At 40.6% G+C, this 17,425-nt stretch overlaps 1 protein-coding gene across 4 annotated transcripts in view; it reads left to right on the top strand.

Annotated features, from left to right (window-relative positions):
- The window catches only part of LOC129715213 (rho GTPase-activating protein 12-like), a 136,849-nt gene that overhangs the window by 76,479 nt on the left and 42,945 nt on the right, over positions 1-17,425 (top strand). For 3 of the 4 annotated variants that reach the window (XR_008726460.1, XM_055665090.1, XM_055665077.1), the window contains 4 exons: positions 4,187-4,270; positions 7,497-7,580; positions 7,770-7,831; positions 13,762-13,843. Coding sequence is in view for 3 of the 4 variants with exons in the window: in XM_055665090.1 (XP_055521065.1) it covers positions 4,187-4,270; positions 7,497-7,580; positions 7,770-7,831; positions 13,762-13,843 (312 nt within the window). In the remaining variant the exon portion in view is untranslated. The remainder of the gene's footprint in view (positions 1-4,186; positions 4,271-7,496; positions 7,581-7,769; positions 7,832-13,761; positions 13,844-17,425) is intronic. The other variant, XM_055665085.1, reaches the window with a different exon arrangement.

Below are 17,425 nucleotides of genomic sequence, written 5' to 3'. Positions count from 1 at the left end.
GCTACAATATCCACTGCCTTATCTTCATCAATCATCGGCGTGACCGCAAAACAAAATAAAGTTTATGTGACATGACCTCTTCTGCACAAAGCCTTCTGATTATCCCTAATTAATCCTTGCTTTTCCCGATATGAGTAAATCCTATCGTTCGGAATCTTCTCCAGTAGTTCTCCGAACACTGATTCAAGGTACACCGCCGGTCCATCATTTTCTACTTTGTTCCCAAAAGAACAACATTCTCCAGACATCTGGAACCTCACCTGTCGCGAAGGAGGATTCAAAGATCTCTGTCGAGTCCCAACAATGTTTTCTTTCTGAATAATCTAGGATAGATCCCCTCAGGACCTACCCACCTTAACATTCTTAAACAAAACCAACACAACCTGCTTGATATCAGTGTGTGACAGAATACCTGCAAACTCCTTTATGATCTCGCTATCCTCCACGCCTTTCTCCTTGATAAACACCAATGCAAAGTTAATACCTCACCCACTTCTAGCTCAGGCATAAATCCTCCCCTTTGTCCTTGAGTGTTTTTACCCTCTCTTTAGTTAGTCTTTTTTTTAAAATGTATGTCTAAAATACCTTTGGATTCTTTTTAACCTCGCTCTCAAAAAACGCTCCTTAATGTTCCTGTGGTGGGACAAAAAGCCTGTTTCTATGCTGTATGTCTCTTAGTCGGTATGGTTGGTGGGGGCGCCGAAAGCCGCGCCCTGTCAGCAGCGTGTCTGTTTTTTTCTACTTTTTATTTTTTTAGTATGTTTTAATGTATTTTTTAATGTTCCTTTGTGTCTTGTGTGGGGGGGTGAGGGGGAAACCGCTTCGGTCGCCTCCTCCACGGAGAGGCGACTTTTTCCAGGTCGCCTCCCCCATGGCCTAACAACAAGGATCGGCACTGCCTTTCCCGGATACCCGCCCGGGGCTCCAGCGGCGGGCGCAGCGTGGACACTCGGCGTGGAGCGGGTGAGCCCTCGCTCGGGCTCGCCGGAGGGTAGCGCTCCGTTTCGCTGGCCCATGGCAGCCGGCAGCCTGAAGCCGCGGTCTGCATAGCTCCAGCTAGCACGGCAACTGCAGCCCGGGATCCCTCGTGGGGGACCCGGGGGGAAGAAGAAGCTTCCACCGCCGGCCCGCGGGCGCGGTAGCAACCTACCATTGCTGGGGATCCCTGGAGGGGTGCTTCGTCTGTTGGCCCTGCAATCTGCGGTGCTTCTGGCTGCGGCGCGAACTTTAAATCTTCGACCACCGTCCTGCGGCCTACACCAGCCGGAAGCCGCGGTCTCCATTGGGGAAGAGCCGATCCTGGACTTACCTTGACTTTCCCCTTGTCCTTTTATCTTCTGGACGCCAGCAGCGACGATGGCTGCAGAGGGTTGAGGTCCCGACCACGGGGGAAAATGGAGGAGGACTGGCCAATTTGTGTGCCTTCCACCACAGTGATGAATGCTGTGGTGGATGTTTGTGTTACATTTTTATTGTGTTTGTGTGTTCTTTATCATTGTACCGCTGCTGACAAATTCATTTCACTTGCACTTTATGTGCAATGTGACGAATAAAACTGATTGATTGATTGATTGATTGATAACACAATCAAGTGTTTTCTTAGAGAGGCATAGAGTACAAAAAATAAGATTCCTTGGAGAGCAAGAGGCTGAGAGGTGATCTTCTAGAGGTGTTTAAGATTGTGAGGAGAATAGATAGGACATACCCAGGATAGGGGAATCAATAACCAGGAGGCATTGGTTTTAGGTGAGTGGAGAAAGGTTTAATAGGAACCCGAGGAGCGACTTTTTTTTCTCAAAGAGGGTGGTAGGTATATGGCACGAGCTGCCAGAGGAGGTAGTTGAGCCAGGTACTATAGCAACATTTACAAGGCATTTGATAATAGAATGGAGCGGCTGGGCTTGTATACTCTGCAATTTAGAAGGATGAGAGGGCGTCTTATTGAAACATATAAGATTATTAACGGTTTGGACACACTAGAGGCAGGAAACATGTTCCCGATGTTGGGGGAGTCCAGAACCAGGGGCCACAGTTTAAGAATATGGGGTAAGCCATTTAGAACGGAGATGAGGCAAAACATTTTTTCACACAGATTTGTGAGTGTGGATTTCTCTGCCTCAGAGGGCGATGGCGGCTGATTCTCTGGACGCTTTCAAGAGAGAGCTAGACAGAGCTCTTAAAGATAACGGAGTCAAGGGATATGGGGAGAAGGCAGGAACGGGGTACTGATTGTGGATGATCAGTCAAGATCACATTGGCAGTGCTGGCTCGAGGGGCCGAATGGCCTACTCCTGCACCATTGTCTATTGTCTATTTGGTAAGGTACATGGACAGAAAGTGTTAGAGGGATATGGGCCAAATGTGGGCAGGTGCTACTAGTGTTGTTTGGGCATCTTGGTCGGCATGGACAAGATGGACCGAAGAGCCTGTTCCAGCGCTGTCTGACTATGACTCTACAACACAGTAATCTTCAGAATGCGGTTCTCTATAACACAAGGTCTTGTATTAATGTAACTATCACATTATCGCAGAATTAACTGTGACACACCTTCCCTCGCACAAAGTTGGGGATCGGTTACTAAGAGCTTCCAGCTTTTGTCTGCAGCATGGCAGTCATCTGCTTGTCTCAATAGCAAGATCAGCAGAGGAGTAGGAAGTCAAATTTGGTAGCTGCAGCTCAGACTCCTCTGGTTGATAACACCTGCTTAACAGTCCGAGATAAGTTGCTCCACAGTCAGACATTGGTTCCATAATAATCAGTAAGCCTGATACAGGTGCGTAAATATGTAGGAAGGAACTGCAGACGCTGGTTTAAACAAAAGATAGACACAAAACGCTGGAGTAACTCAGTGGTTCAGACAGCATCTCTAGTTAGGCAGTAGCAGACAGAGATGATAGGTCTGCCAGGGCAGTCTTGTTTGTGGATTTTGGGGAGGAGATGGACGTAGGCAGCGCTGGACTGTCATACATGGATCCCTCACGCACATATCCTGTGTGTCCCATAGTTTTGCTCTTGCTCGCCCTTCTCCCTTTTCTCACCCCCCCCCAGATGAAATAAGGATTGAAGATAACTGCTGGGTAATGAATAACTACAGGAGATGTGTCGCCTGCTGCTATATTTTCTCACTCACCCCCATCCAGGGGCCACAGGACTCCTTCCTGGAGATGCAGAGGTTCACGCGCACCACATCTACAGCACTCCACTGACCGAATAAGGCCACAAGCAAACTGGGGGAACAGCACTTTATATTCCACTTGGGTAGCTTACAACCCAACAGTATTAACATTGAATTCTGCATATTTAGATAACCACCAAATTTTCCTTCAACACCCAATTTCCTCCACCCTCTCCTGTGCCCCACCTGAACCACCTGTTAATCCCCTCCATCCATCCCTTCCTCTTTCTTTCCTCCGGCTTTACAATCCACAGCTCTTCAAAACTCCCACACCTTGTCTGAAGAAGGGTCTTGACCCAAAACCTCACCTATTCCTTTTATCCAGAGATGCTGTCTGGCCCGCTAAGTTACTCCAGCTTTTTGTGTCTCTCTTCAGTTGCAACCAGCATCTGCAGTTCCTTCCTTCACACCTTCCTTTCTTATCTGTGGCCTTCGTTCCAACCATCCACAAAATCAAAAACCCTCTTTGCATCTGTCGGCCTCTTACCTGCCACACTTTGTCCTGCCTCTCCGCTTTTTCCTCCACCTTCCTCCACCACCCCCCCCTTCCTCCACAATCAGGGCATCAACCCAAAACATCGCCTCTCCTTGTTCTCCAGAGATGCTTCCTGACCCGCTGAGTTACTGCAGCACTTAGTGTCCTTTTGTTTGTAAGCTTAGTAGCCAGCATCTGTGGTTCTTTGTTTCTACATTACGAATAGCAAGTGACTTTGCCAAAGTATTTTTCTATAGTTCCTCAATATATTTCATAATTTCTCGTCGTGTTTGAAGAAAATGGCTTTAGTCCTTGCAGAAGGATTGTAATATGGGGAAATGTTTGGGTATCTTCAGGTAAATGTTAGACTAAGAAAAAAAATAATCTTTACAAATAATTACAACATGAGAGCAAGCAGAGAAAATGCGAGTAAATGCTGTTTAATGAATGAGCAGTATAAATTGGAATAATATACGATAAGCAACAAATAAAAGGATAAATGAATAACCAATAAGAAACATTTTGATTTTTCCAGTTCACTTCCAAAAAGCACAAGCGCAACTCCTCTGAACATCTCAGTGCTTCATCATCGTATTTGTTTTCGCAGCACCCCGATCAAGTTAGTATTTTTACTGTTTTAATACAAATTATCCAAAAATACCAGTCAAATAATTTCCCTTTATCCTGGTGCAAACGTATCACTTAAATTTATATTGACTATTAATTTTAATTAGAGCTTAATTGTTAGATTAATAACAATTCACGTGATCCTTTGTTTCAAAGAAGCTTTCAACTGTTCGGATATCTCTTCTGTTTGCTCTGACATTTAAATCATGAATTTATATTTCTTGTTCTAATTTGACGCGATTAGGATTGACTCCTTGTAGACTTAATTTCTGAAGTTGATTACACCGTATTTGTTATTTCATTTTTCAGATTGAAGTTCTTGATTATAGGTTTTGTAAATCGCAATCATGCTTGTTCTCCTTTCTGTGGCAGGTCAACATAGAATTGCTACAAGTTTCATTTCAATGTTGAAAGAACTAGAAAGTTTAGGGAATGTTTAAGAAAGAACTGCAGATGCTGGAAAAATTGAAGGTAGACAAAAAAATGCTGGAGAAACTCAGAGGGTGAGGCAGCATCTATGGAGAGAAGGAAAAGGCGACGTTTCGGGTCTAGACCCTTCAGGCTAATGTCGGGGGAGGGGTGGGAAAAAGAAAGGAAAAGGCGGAGACGGTAGGCTTTGTGGGAGAGCTGGGAAGGGGGAGGGGAAGGAGGGAGAAAGCAAGGGCTATCTAAAATTAGAGAAGTCAATGTTTAGGGAATGTACATTGTGGTTGAGGCTATTTTTTTGTTGCTGTTGATAACACATTGTATTTGTATATCCAAATATATTTACACCTGTTTATATACATGTATCAAGTTTTGATTTATTATATCATTAACCAACATTTATGTGACATTTAAAACCAATAGTTTAAATTATGCCGGTGAATAATCCCTATTGTGTCGTAGAACAATGAATGTGAAAATTGCTCAGTTGTGGTTTAAAAAAAAATCTCAGCAGATATCAAAGGGATTTTTTCTTGAGTTCTTCACTGCACTGTCAATAATAATCACGCATTTGCCCTGCATTCAAATTTTGTACCGTTAGATAACTTTCTAATGCAATCTCACGAATATAAAAGAGCTTCCATTTTAGCTGTTATAGTGTAGGCGTATTGTAACGATGTGGATGTGATTTTGCATAGAAAGTCACTTCACCCCCACCCACTCCCCTCCCCCATGCTCCTTCAAATCATCCAGACCTCTTCAGACATGATCCAAGCTCTAATTCGCAGCACCACCAAACGGATGATGATCAATGAATCAAATGACTACCTGCCTGAGTAAGATTGTGGAAGAGGAACACTGCTTCAACATTTCTGATATTAATGTTGACAAATATTCCTTCCATGATATCTGATTCCACCCCTCTATGTAAATGCTTGCTATTGATGAACATCATTTCTCCTCTGGATCCTTTATGGCCTGATTGTTTATAAGTTCCTTCAAATTCCACATCCACCTTCAGTGAGCTGTGAACTGGACAAAAACATCCCTCTATCCCTCTGCACATCAATGCTGTTAAGGGGCTTGCCATTAATTGTGTTATTTCCCCTTGCATTCAACCTCCCAAGTGCAACACCTAATATTTGCTCGGATTAAACTCCATCTGCCATTTCTCCCCCCATTTCCGGTTTATATCACAAACAGCAGAGTTCCCAGCACACTTCCCTGTAGAAATCCACTGGTCACAGGCCTCCAGCCAGATTACTTTGTATCATCACAACCCTCTGTATTCTATGAATGAGTCCGTTCTGAATCCATATGATGAAGTCACCGTGAATCCAGTGCATCTTAATCTTCTGAATCAGCCTACTCATAGCCTTTGTCACTTTCATTGGACTTGTTATGTTGGCCCACCATATGTCTGCTGACCATAATGTTTCCGGCTCTACTCATTTCATTCACCAGCAATTGTACCTTGGTGATTCAAGTACTTATTTAGATAACGAATTGTGGTAAATGTTGAATTTTGCCTCCATCGCCAACTTGGACTGTGCATTCCAGATTCCAATTATATTCCAGGTCAAAAGATTATTGCTCAGATTCCAGCTAAATTTATTGCCATAAACCATTGATTCAAGTTTTAAACATTTGCTCTTGTGCAAAGGTTTCCTATCTATCTGTCTATTGTCTATTATTTATGCCCCTTGTAATCTTGTATACCTCCTTCAACATCTTGTTTCACCTCATCTCCAAGGAAATCAGTACAGGCCATCCAGTCTCTCCTCATAACTGTTACATTTGATCTCTGTCAGCTTCCTGGTGAATTTCATATGTGTCTGCTCCAGTACAGTCACACCTTTGTTTCAGTGTGGAGATCAACCTGCGCAGTATTCCATCTGTGGTGAACTAATGTTTTATAAAGTTGTAACATAATCTCCCTGCCCTGATAGTCAGAAGCCCAGGTAACGAAGGCAAGTATCCCATCTGCCGCCTTCTCCACCTTATCTGTCTTTGCTGACACCTTCAGGGTATTGAATGTGTACGCTAAACCCCTCTGTTCCTCGGTATTTCCGAGGTCTCTACCATTCATTTTGTATATCCTACTTTTATTTATCTTCCCAGCACGCCTCACCCCAGACGTATTAATATTAGGTTCTATCACCATTGTTTTGTAAATCTTACCAAGCGGCTTATTGTCACTTGAACATCTGTGGGTTGTGAGATTAGAATGGTTAGTTCATAAGGAATTGCAGAGAATTTGAGGGTTTTTTTAAACATTCCCCTTGATTTTCTTTGTGTGTAGTTTATTATTTAATTTAACTAAATGCAGGTCATCTGCAGGTTACTGACTTCCAACCTATGGACACCCAATGCCTAGAATCAAGCATTTGGCATTTGGGAGTCTGTCGGGATGAATGGGAATAGATTTGCCAGCTGCAGGCTTTTTCTGCAGAGTGTTAAAGGGTCATTTCTGCATGTCACTTCCCTGAGCCCCAACATTTAAGTGTTGGGTTGAACTAATCTATGCTAGGAGTGCAGAGCGGACTCACCTGCACACTCACCGAGTCAGTGAGGCGGGCTAGAGGATGCTCTTTTCACACCTGCTCACTCTTCTGTCACAGTTATTTCTGTGAGCCTCGCCCACGCGTTTTTTGTTCATATCTGAGTTATGAGTAGTTTGGGTATCAAAGTGGTCTCAGTGGTGGAACCCTGTTGTACCTGGGGATTTACTGTGGTATTAAATGCTACTTTTGGTTTGAACCCAAATGTTATTTTTTTTTCCCCCCACTCAGGAACCTGCAACTAGTCCGAAGCTAATCCATGACAACAACAACGAGCCTCCTTCATCACCAAAGAGTCCACAGCCATCATCAACTGTTAGTATACCTTAAGTGAAAAAAGATTCTCTCAAAATAGTTCTAGGCGTCAGCTGCAGGAAATAATGTGATCTTATTTTCAGTGAATGGGAATGACTTTGAATTGTTTTAACTGGAAATTATTTAATCCAGTCTCATTGCTTATATTTGTTTTACAATGAATACCTGTTTATTTCATTAAATCTGAAGGTTTCAGAAAAATATGGATTACTTTATATGACGAAAATCACAGAGAATGGTAAAAAAGTTAGGTAAGTACTTGGGGCATTCAGTTTGAATATTGAAATGGTTGAGTGTTCCCTCTCCAATGACGCTTGCTGGATTAGAAGTATGACATTGCACAACAAAACTGACCAAACGTTATTCATAAGTTGAGTGTATACATTATATTTTTAAGGAATATAATTGTTCAATAACACTGAAAGAAAGAAGGGACAACTGGTAACATGCATTCAAAGTTGCTCAGAGAGACAAAGATGAAGATAGTGGACGCTGTGGCTACAATCTTGGGATGCTCCTGAAATGCTCCTAGATGCAGTGGACTGGAAAATTGTAAACATTGCTAACTGAGAAATGGAAAAGGGTCCAAGCCACATTAAAGCAGGCCATTCAGCCGAATGCCAGACGTGGAGGCTAAGATAATGAGAAACAAAACTATTTGTCCCTTTATTATTCACGCCAAAAAAACATACAATATCAGGCAGTATAGATTGGGTAAATAGTCTAGAGCGATAGATAGTCATAGGGTGATACAGTATGGAAACAGGCCTTTTGGCCCAACTTGCCCGCACCGGCTAACATGTCCCAGCTACACTAGTCCCACCTGCCCGCATTTGGTCCATATCCATCCAAACCTGTCCTATCCATGTACCTGTCTAACTGTTTCTTAAATGTTGGGATAGGTCCAACTTGTGGACTTCATGACATATAGACCGCAATCATTGAGGATAGTTGGCAAAACATTGTCTAGAATAATTTTTAACATCAGTGCCCCGCAAGATATAAAAATAGGAAATGGAACAGCCTGTGACTAGAAGGAGAAAGGTACCATTCTAGGAATAAATCCATAGCTAAACTGCAGATTATAAAAATAATAAAAAGGACAAAACTAAAAGCTCGATATTTAAATGCATGTTTAGCATTTAAAGAAAAAAACAGATGAACTAAGAACGCAAATAGATATAAATATGATCTGATAGCCATAACAGAGACATGACTGCAAAATAACTTGGATTCAGACCCAGATATTGAAGAGCTTGGGAAAGATTGAATAGTGGCTTTGTTACTTAATGTATAAATCCTGGATTTCCCTACCCAACATAATGTGGGAGTACTTCACCCAATGGGGCCTCAGTGGATCAAGAAGGCAACCTTATGGTAAATTACTTTAGGGTAATAGATACTGGCTTTGACAGTGGTGCCATGATCCTGAAAAAGAACAATTTGTAAAAAGCATGAAAGAGCTATAACCTAATATTAGGAGGCCAGAATGTAGAATTGAACCAGTAAATGGAGGGAGCATTCAACATGTTTTAGCAACATTCATGGAACGAGAAATATATTTTTCAGTTCGGGGCCCCTCGTTAGAACTGGGAAAGAGAGAACCTGTTAGCTTCAGTACAAAAAGGTGGGGGAGGAATGCAAAGAATGAAGGCTTATCTGATAATATGCCTGAAATGAGTGAATGTGGCAATTAGAACCTGATTATGCTTCAGTATCTGTGCAAGGCTGTTCTATGTAGACGATTGGCCAGACTGCATTTCTTTCACCACCCTATCTACATGTAATATCATTTTCAAGGAACTATGTCCTAGATCCATTGCTGTTTGTCATCTATATCAATGATTTGGATGAGAATGTACAAGGCATGATTAGCAAGTTTGCAGATTACACTAAAAGGGGTGGTATTGTAGATAGCCTCTGTTCCACAACGCTCTCTGGAGCCCTACCATTCACTGTGTAGGTCCTGCCCTGGTTAGACTTCCCAAAATGCAACACCTCACATTTTTCTGTATTAAATTCCATCAACCATTCCTCAGCCCACCTGCCCAATTTCTGAGGACTATCTAGAGATCCTGCTGCAATTTCTGAGGACCATCTTCACTATCTAAAATACCACCCCTTTTAGTGTAATCTGCAAACTTGCTAATCATGCCTTGTACATTCTCATCCAAATCATTGATATAGATGACAAACAGCAATGGATCCAGCATCAAACTCTGAGGCACAGCATTGGTCACAGGCCTCCAGTCCAAAAAACGACCTTCCACCGTCACCCTCTGCTTCCTTCCTTGAGGCCAGTTTTTTTTCCTTGTATCCCATGCGATCTAACCTTCCAGAGCAGCCTTTTATTGGTGATATTTATTCCCAGGAACTTGAAGCTTTCGACTATCTCTACTTCAGCGCCATCAATGTATTTTGGGAGTATGTGTTGTACTGCTTTCTTCCTGAAGTCAACCACAATCTCCTTTGTCCTGGTAACATTGAGGGAAAGTTTGTTGCCTCGGCAGCCTTCCTCACTAATTTTGGTGCAGTTGGCTAACTTATTAATCAACCCATCTACATTTAAATCCAAGTCGTGTATATACATCACAAACAACAGAGGTTCCAGCAGAGATCCCTGCAGAGCTCCACTAGTAATAATAATGCCCTTCTGCCACAATCCTCTATCTTCTATCAAGGTTCAAGGTCTTTTGTTGTTATGTGTACCAATTAAGGTACAGTGATATTCGAGTTACCATACTTCAAAAAAATCAAAAAAATCAACTAGACATAAAACTACATAGAAGTTAACATAAACATCACCACAGTGGACTCCCCACATTCCTCACTATGATGGAAGGCAATAAAGTCCAAACTTCTTCCCTCTTTACCCTCCCGCGGTCGGGGCAGTCAGTAAACCATTTCAGAATGCAAAGGATTCTCTGGATCTTGATCTTCTGGATCAACCCACCATGAAGGACGTTACCAAATACCTTCCTAAAATCCACCTCGACAACACCCACTGCCATCATTAATTGAATTGAGCAATCAGTTGAGGGAGAGAAGAATAAATCCAAGATTAGTATTTTAAATTAAATGAGTGTAACTATGAGGGCCTGAAAGCTGAGCCAATGCAAGTAAACTAGCAAATTATTTGAGGTATAATACCTAACATTTAAGTGGACCTTTTAGAATGTACAGAAGTAACATGTGCTAAAGACAAAGCTATTCTAGGACAAGGACACACTGTCACTGTTTAATTAATAAAGTTGATGGAATCAAATTTAATGAAAAAGCATATAATTGCGCAAAGACAAATGGCAGGTCAGAAGATTGGACAGAATATAAAAACAGTAAAAGAAAAACCAAAGGATTACTAAGTAAGAAAAAATTAGAATATGAGAACGCTAGTTGGAAATATGCAAAATGGCTAGTAAGAGCTTTTATAGATATGTTTTAAAGTATTGGTAGAATGTAGCCAGGTATTTAATCATGGAAAACAAGGAGATGGCAGATGACAGGCGCATTGTATCAGTTTTCACTGAAGATGACACAAGTGGCGTTGCAGAAATAGTTGCAAATTAGTAGGGAGGAACACAGAAAATTTTCAATCAGTGGTGTAGTGGTACTGAGCTGATAGCTAAAGAGGGAGGTCGACAGGTCTTTAGATGCTGATGGACTTCATCTTAGATTTGGATACAAACTAGCTGGTGAGATGCATTGCCTTTTATTTTACCAAAATCCCCTAGATTTGAGTAATGCTCCATTCGATTGGAAAATAGCAAACATAACACATTTCCTCAAGAAGGGAGAGTGGCAGAAAGTAGGAACCTACAGGCCAGTTATGTTAACATTAGGCAAAATGTTAGGAGTTATTATTAAAGAAGAATCCTTAAAGAAAAATTGGTTATCAAGCAAAGCCAGCATGGTTTTGTGAAAGAGACTTCATATTTGTAAAGTTTATTGAACTGTTTTAAAGAAGTAACATGCTGTGGACGTAGAGGAATCGTTAGATGTACTATTCTTAGACATTTGATAAGGTGCATCATATTTTTTAAAAAAAGTAGCTGTGGAAAATAAAAACTGCTATGTAGGAAGAAACATATTAGCGTGAATGAAGGATGAGCTGTCCAACAAGAACCCGAGTAAGCATCAATGGGTCTTTCTCTGGCTGGCAATATACAATGTGTGGGATCAGTGCTGTGGCCTCAATTTGCAATGTAAATGAGCTGAAGAGAACAGAAGGGCAAAGGGGTATGGATTGTGGAATATGTTTTAAAAATATTTACATAAATACTTGATAAATATGGGGTAGAAAGGTAACTGGGAATAAATGGGAACGAGGAATACAGGTTACAATCTGATGAGCTATAATTTTATCAAATGACAGAGCCCCTGTGCTTGAGAGGCTAAATACTCTTTCTAATTTGAATGCTCATAAATATGTCTGACTCCCATACTGAACTACACCACGCACCCTGCAATTTGCAAAGACGCCATCCCCCACTCTCAATTTCTCAGTCTCCGCTGCATCTGCTCTCGAGATGAGTATTTCCTCTCTTGGTCATCCAAAATGTTCCTCTTTAGTAAACGTTCTGTCGTAGATTTATCCCTCACCTGTGTTTCTTCTGTTTCACACAGTTCTGCTCACACTGCCCACAACGTCCCGTCCCCCCCTCCCCAGAAGGATCTAGCATTGAGTTTTCCATCCCTCCCCCCAAACTACAATCAATCTGAAGAAAGGGTCAGAGGTGATGCCTGACCCACTGAGTTATTCCAGCAATTTGTGTATGTTTTGTTATCCGGCAGCAGCAGCTCCTTGTTAGAGCTCATTTGACTTTTTAAGCATTTGGCATAATGCCCCCACAACAAACTTCTGTTGTTAACATTGAACTTCATCAGGATACAAAGCATACTGTGAGATGTTTGGGGCAGAGAAATTAAGGGGGAGATTTAATGGAGTTGATGAATATCATACAGTGATAAACAGTAGCCAGAGAAGAGAAAACTGAAAGTAAGATGAAAGATTTATTATATAGTGAGTTGCAGTCTGAAATGCAGTATTGTAAGGGCAGTGCAAACAAATTCAGGAATACCTTCAGGAATTCAGGAATATTGGTTATGTTATTAAAAAAATTAAGTAATGCAACCAATTTCCTGTTAAAAGATATTCCTGAAACTGTTTCCATTTCCTTTATGGAGCCCGTCCCACTTAGACGACTTTTTAGGCAACTGCAGGAGACTATGCAGTCGCCACATGGTTGCCACATGTTCGCGGGTGGTTGCCGGTGAGTCGCCTTCATGATCGTGAGAAGTTCCCACATCTATGGTCGGCGGCGTGAATTTTTTCAACATGTTGGAAAATTAGCGGCGACTAAAATTAAGCCGCCATGGAGATTAGCGAGAATTCTCGAATCGTAGGTGGGTTGCAAGGAAGTCGAAGGTTCTCTGAGGTTCTCGTAGGTTGGAGCTGGTGCTGACCGGTGAATTTGATTGGCTCATTGGGGGAAAAAAAAAGTAAGCAGTAGTTTTCAGAACCCAATATCTTGGCCTCCCCAGCCTTCTGTGGCTATGAATTGCACAGATTCACCACCCTCTGGCTAAAGACATTCCTCCTCATCTTAATTTTGAAGGTATGGCCTTTTATTCTAAGGCTGTGCCCTCTGGTTCTGGTAAAAAAAATTTCCTCAAGGAATTTACTGAACCTAGGATTTATTTGATCGAAAGGGCAATAGTTTTTCTGAAATATAATTGGAAGACTAGTTTTTTGTTGTGTAAAACCCTTAAGGTTCACGAAATTACATGAGGAAAAGAAATGTGCTGTTCTTATCTTGCCAACTACAAGTGACACCAGACCTAACAACAGGATTGGCCTGTCTTCTGAAATGGTCCAAAAGAATATTCCGTTCAGGGCAATTTGAGATAAAGAACAAATGCTGACATAGCCAGTGACCTCCCCAACCTTTTTGATGAATTTGAGAAAATATTTATTTTACTAGCAATTGAAAGATTGCATCTGTTACAAAATAAGTAAACTTTATGACTCTTAAATTTGTTCATTTAATTTTATGTATATCTATATCATCTATAATTCTTAAAACCAAGGTGCATAACGCGAGTATTTTTTGTTCAGTAAATTCGTTTTTAATTGTACTTTTTTGTTTGAATAGTTATGAGTATTTTTTTTTTATTATCACAGAAAGAATTGGACCTCATCTTGGACAGTCTTGCAAGGTTCATCTTTACTATTCGCTAAAAATCAAGGCAGTGCAACTGGATGGGTAATGTTTTTATATTAATGTATGCAACATAGCATCTACATAAGTAGATCCATTTTACTTTGAATAGTTTATAAACTATTCCAAATATTAAATCAATATGCATTGCTAATATGCAAGAGCAATGTGGTATGACAGAAGCAAAAAGATCATCTATCATTAGTCATTGGAAAGTAAATTAACCGGTGAATTCACTATATTTAATTTTTAAATGGATATTTCTTTGCTATTTGGTACAGAAAGTAAGCAATTAACATTGATACAGTGTATAATATTCATGCAAACATAGTTTGTAAACCTTGTAGCCAGAATGTACCAGGACTGTAACAGACTAATTGGATGTGGACGCTATGGTGAATTCTTCACATCACTGAAGCATGCATTATTGTATGATCTGTTTTGTAAATGTAATTTGAGTTAATATATAGTGATAAACAAATTTTAAATTGTGCAGTTAATGATTATTTCATTTGTATGATACAGTTATGCATATCCAATTATTTTAAATTATTATTTTTTTTGTCATAAGTGTGAAAGGTGGATAACATGTGCACTCAACTGCTTATTTTCCTTTTTTTTTAAACTTCTGTCTTCTAATTTGAGATGCATGTCAGTATGAGTATATATGAAAATGTCAGTTATTTTTAGACTAGAAATTAGTGCATTTTTTTAGGTTTGCAAGTATGAGTTGAAACTGTTCCACCTGCATTTTAAAACATGGTTGAGTATATGTTGAAATGTATGTTTGTTTTATCTTCCTCCAGTAATCACTGGTTATACAATCCCATTACACAAGAAGTGTATGATTGCGGCATTTACAGATAGAAAATAGGACATTGTTTACAACAAAATTCTGCAAAGCACAATAATCGAAACATCGTTGTATGTGAAAGATAAAATTAACAAATAATTTGAAAGTTAAATGGAATGCTCTCCTTTATTGCAACAAAGATGGAGTACAAAAGTTGATAAGTTTATGAATGTATATGCCTATATGTTATGAATTATGAATAATGTAATGGTAGCTGGAGTGCAGTTTAGGATTTTATTCAAGGAGCTATGTACTTGGATTTTCACCGGGTACTCCACAAAGTGTTGATGTAACTCAGAGGGCCAGGCAGCATCGCTGGAGAAAATTGATAGGGGTATCTTTCACATCGAGGCCCTTCTTCAGACAGATTGATTATAGTAGGGGGTGGGGAAGAAAGCTGTAAGAGAGGTGGGGGCATGACAACGCCTGAAAAGTGATAGGTGGATGCAGGTGAGGGGGGGACTTTAATTGCCAGATGGTTGGAAAAAGGCCAGAGATAAAAGGATGATAAGTGGCGAGTTAAGGATATAAGAGTTTATAGTTTAGATAAACTCTGTGGGAGTTATAGTTTAAGGCATTGATAGTTTAGATACTAATGTTCATATCATTGCATTGTAAGATACCCAAGTGAAATATGAGGCACTTTTTCTCTCCAGCTTGGCCTTAGTCTGGCAAAGGAGGAGGTTCAGGACAGAACCGGTCATCATGGGAAGGGGATTTAAAATGTAACCGGGCATTGGCGGTCTGAGAGTGCAAGTGTTCAGCCAAACGGTCAATTAGTTTATTCTTGATCTTGCTGAAGATCTCAGGAGAAACCATGTCTCCATATCTTGCTAACTATTTTGTATTTTCATCTCTGCCATTTGTCCAACAATATACCAATCAACCCCCCCCCCCACACTCATCTGTGTCCACCTATCAATTGCCAGGCTTTGTCCTGTCCACCTCCACCTCTCTTCCAGATCTCTCCCTCCAATACAATCAGTCTTAAAGAAAGATCCCAATCTGAAATGTCGCCTATCCATGTTCTCCAGAGGTGCTGCATGATCACTGACTTACTCTAGCACTTTATCTTTTTACTGTAAATTAAACCAAAGTGCAGATAAGTGGCAAAGTATTTAAAAGGGAGTTAATAGATTTGATGAAGAATAAATTGTAGGGTAACAACGATATAAAGAAACCGGGATAGGACAAATTGGATTGCAGGGAGGTGGTATGGTCCCAATTCACTTATTGACAGCCTTGTATGTCAAAATAAGAAGCCTTGACCCTTTGAGGAGCAGAGGAGTGGGTGGCATGCTGGTGGCATGCTAGAGGGAGCCATGATGGATGCTGACATTATGTTTAGCATCGTAAAGAAATATAGTAGTACCATTAATGATGGAGGTGCAAATGTCTTCATTTGGAATCCCGCACTTTGCATTTATCTACTCCAGAAATTTGTGAATGCCATGTAATGAATTGCATTCAAAACTGAGATAGCTGGACAGATTTTTGGACAATAAGGGAGTCAAATGTTTACGGTCCAATCAAGGTTTAATAAAGCTGCAACATGGCTTTGTGACTCTTATACTCAATTCTACGACTGATGAAGGCCAGCATATCAAACAGCTTCATAACCACGCTATCAACTTGCGTTGCCTCTGTACCTCTGTTAAGGGTACTGCAATTAACTGGATAATTGTACCTCACAATTTCCTTGGATCAAATTCCATCTGCCATTTCTCTGCTCATGTCTGTAACTGATCCACATCCACTTTATCCTTTGACAGTCTGCAACTCCACCAATTTTGGTGTCTATAAAATTACTCACCAACCAGATCCCTGGTCACAGATCTCAAGCCAGAATAATAATAATAATAAATTTTATTTGTGGGCGCCTTTCAAAAGTCTCAAGGACACCTTACAGAATTTAACAAGAGTAAAAAACATATAATCGGAGTAAAATAAATAATAAAGACATCACCAATACACAAATTAAAGACAGAATTCGATCCAAAGACAAAAAAAAATCAAAAACACAATGTGAAGAGAGAGCAGCGGCAGCTAAATCACGCCAGCGTACACTCTCCCTTCCAACAGCCATCTTGGACACAAACTAAAATAATCACTTACACACAAAAATCATCCCCCCACAATGGTTACCACTTCCACCTCTACCCTCTGGTTTCTGTGGGGAAGCTTGATCTGAATCCAAGCTACCAAGTCGCCATAGATCCCCATGCATTTTCAGATTCTTGCATGAGGCATGTATCAGCCATCACAGCTATACGAGCTGAATATAAAACTGGGGGTAATGGTATCCCTATTTATTAGCTCCCCAAACATAGTTATTTGTGAGGTATATCAATGGACAGTTATTCTAATACAAAAATGGTCGTGCAGCATCTATGTAAAGACCGGGTCTTGTCAGGGTCTCATCCTGATACATTTGTCAGGGTCTCATCCTGAAACATTAGCTATGTTACACATTTTCACAGATTTTGCCTGATGCTGAGTGCAGCATTTTCTGCTTTATTTCCAATTTCCACTATTTGCAGTGTTTTTGATGGCCACCAAGTCTAAATTTCCATGGGCCTCATTATGGTAACTACTGCAAGTAACGTTGACTCCATCAGAGCATATCCCTGACCCAGGCCCTCAGAGCTTCGTTCAAAAGACTTGCCTCGTGCATTTTATTAAATGTAACAGTGGCAATTAGCCCATCTTTCTGGGCTTCAATTTGATATCCTTATAGTCTTCTTCTATTATTGTTGTCATTCTGGCTTGAGATC

This window comes from Leucoraja erinacea, chromosome 2 (genome assembly GCF_028641065.1).
Source record: "Leucoraja erinacea ecotype New England chromosome 2, Leri_hhj_1, whole genome shotgun sequence".
Lineage (NCBI taxonomy): Eukaryota > Metazoa > Chordata > Chondrichthyes > Rajiformes > Rajidae > Leucoraja > Leucoraja erinaceus.
Note: the sequence above shows the minus strand (reverse complement) of the source record. Positions and strands in the feature narration are given on the sequence as shown.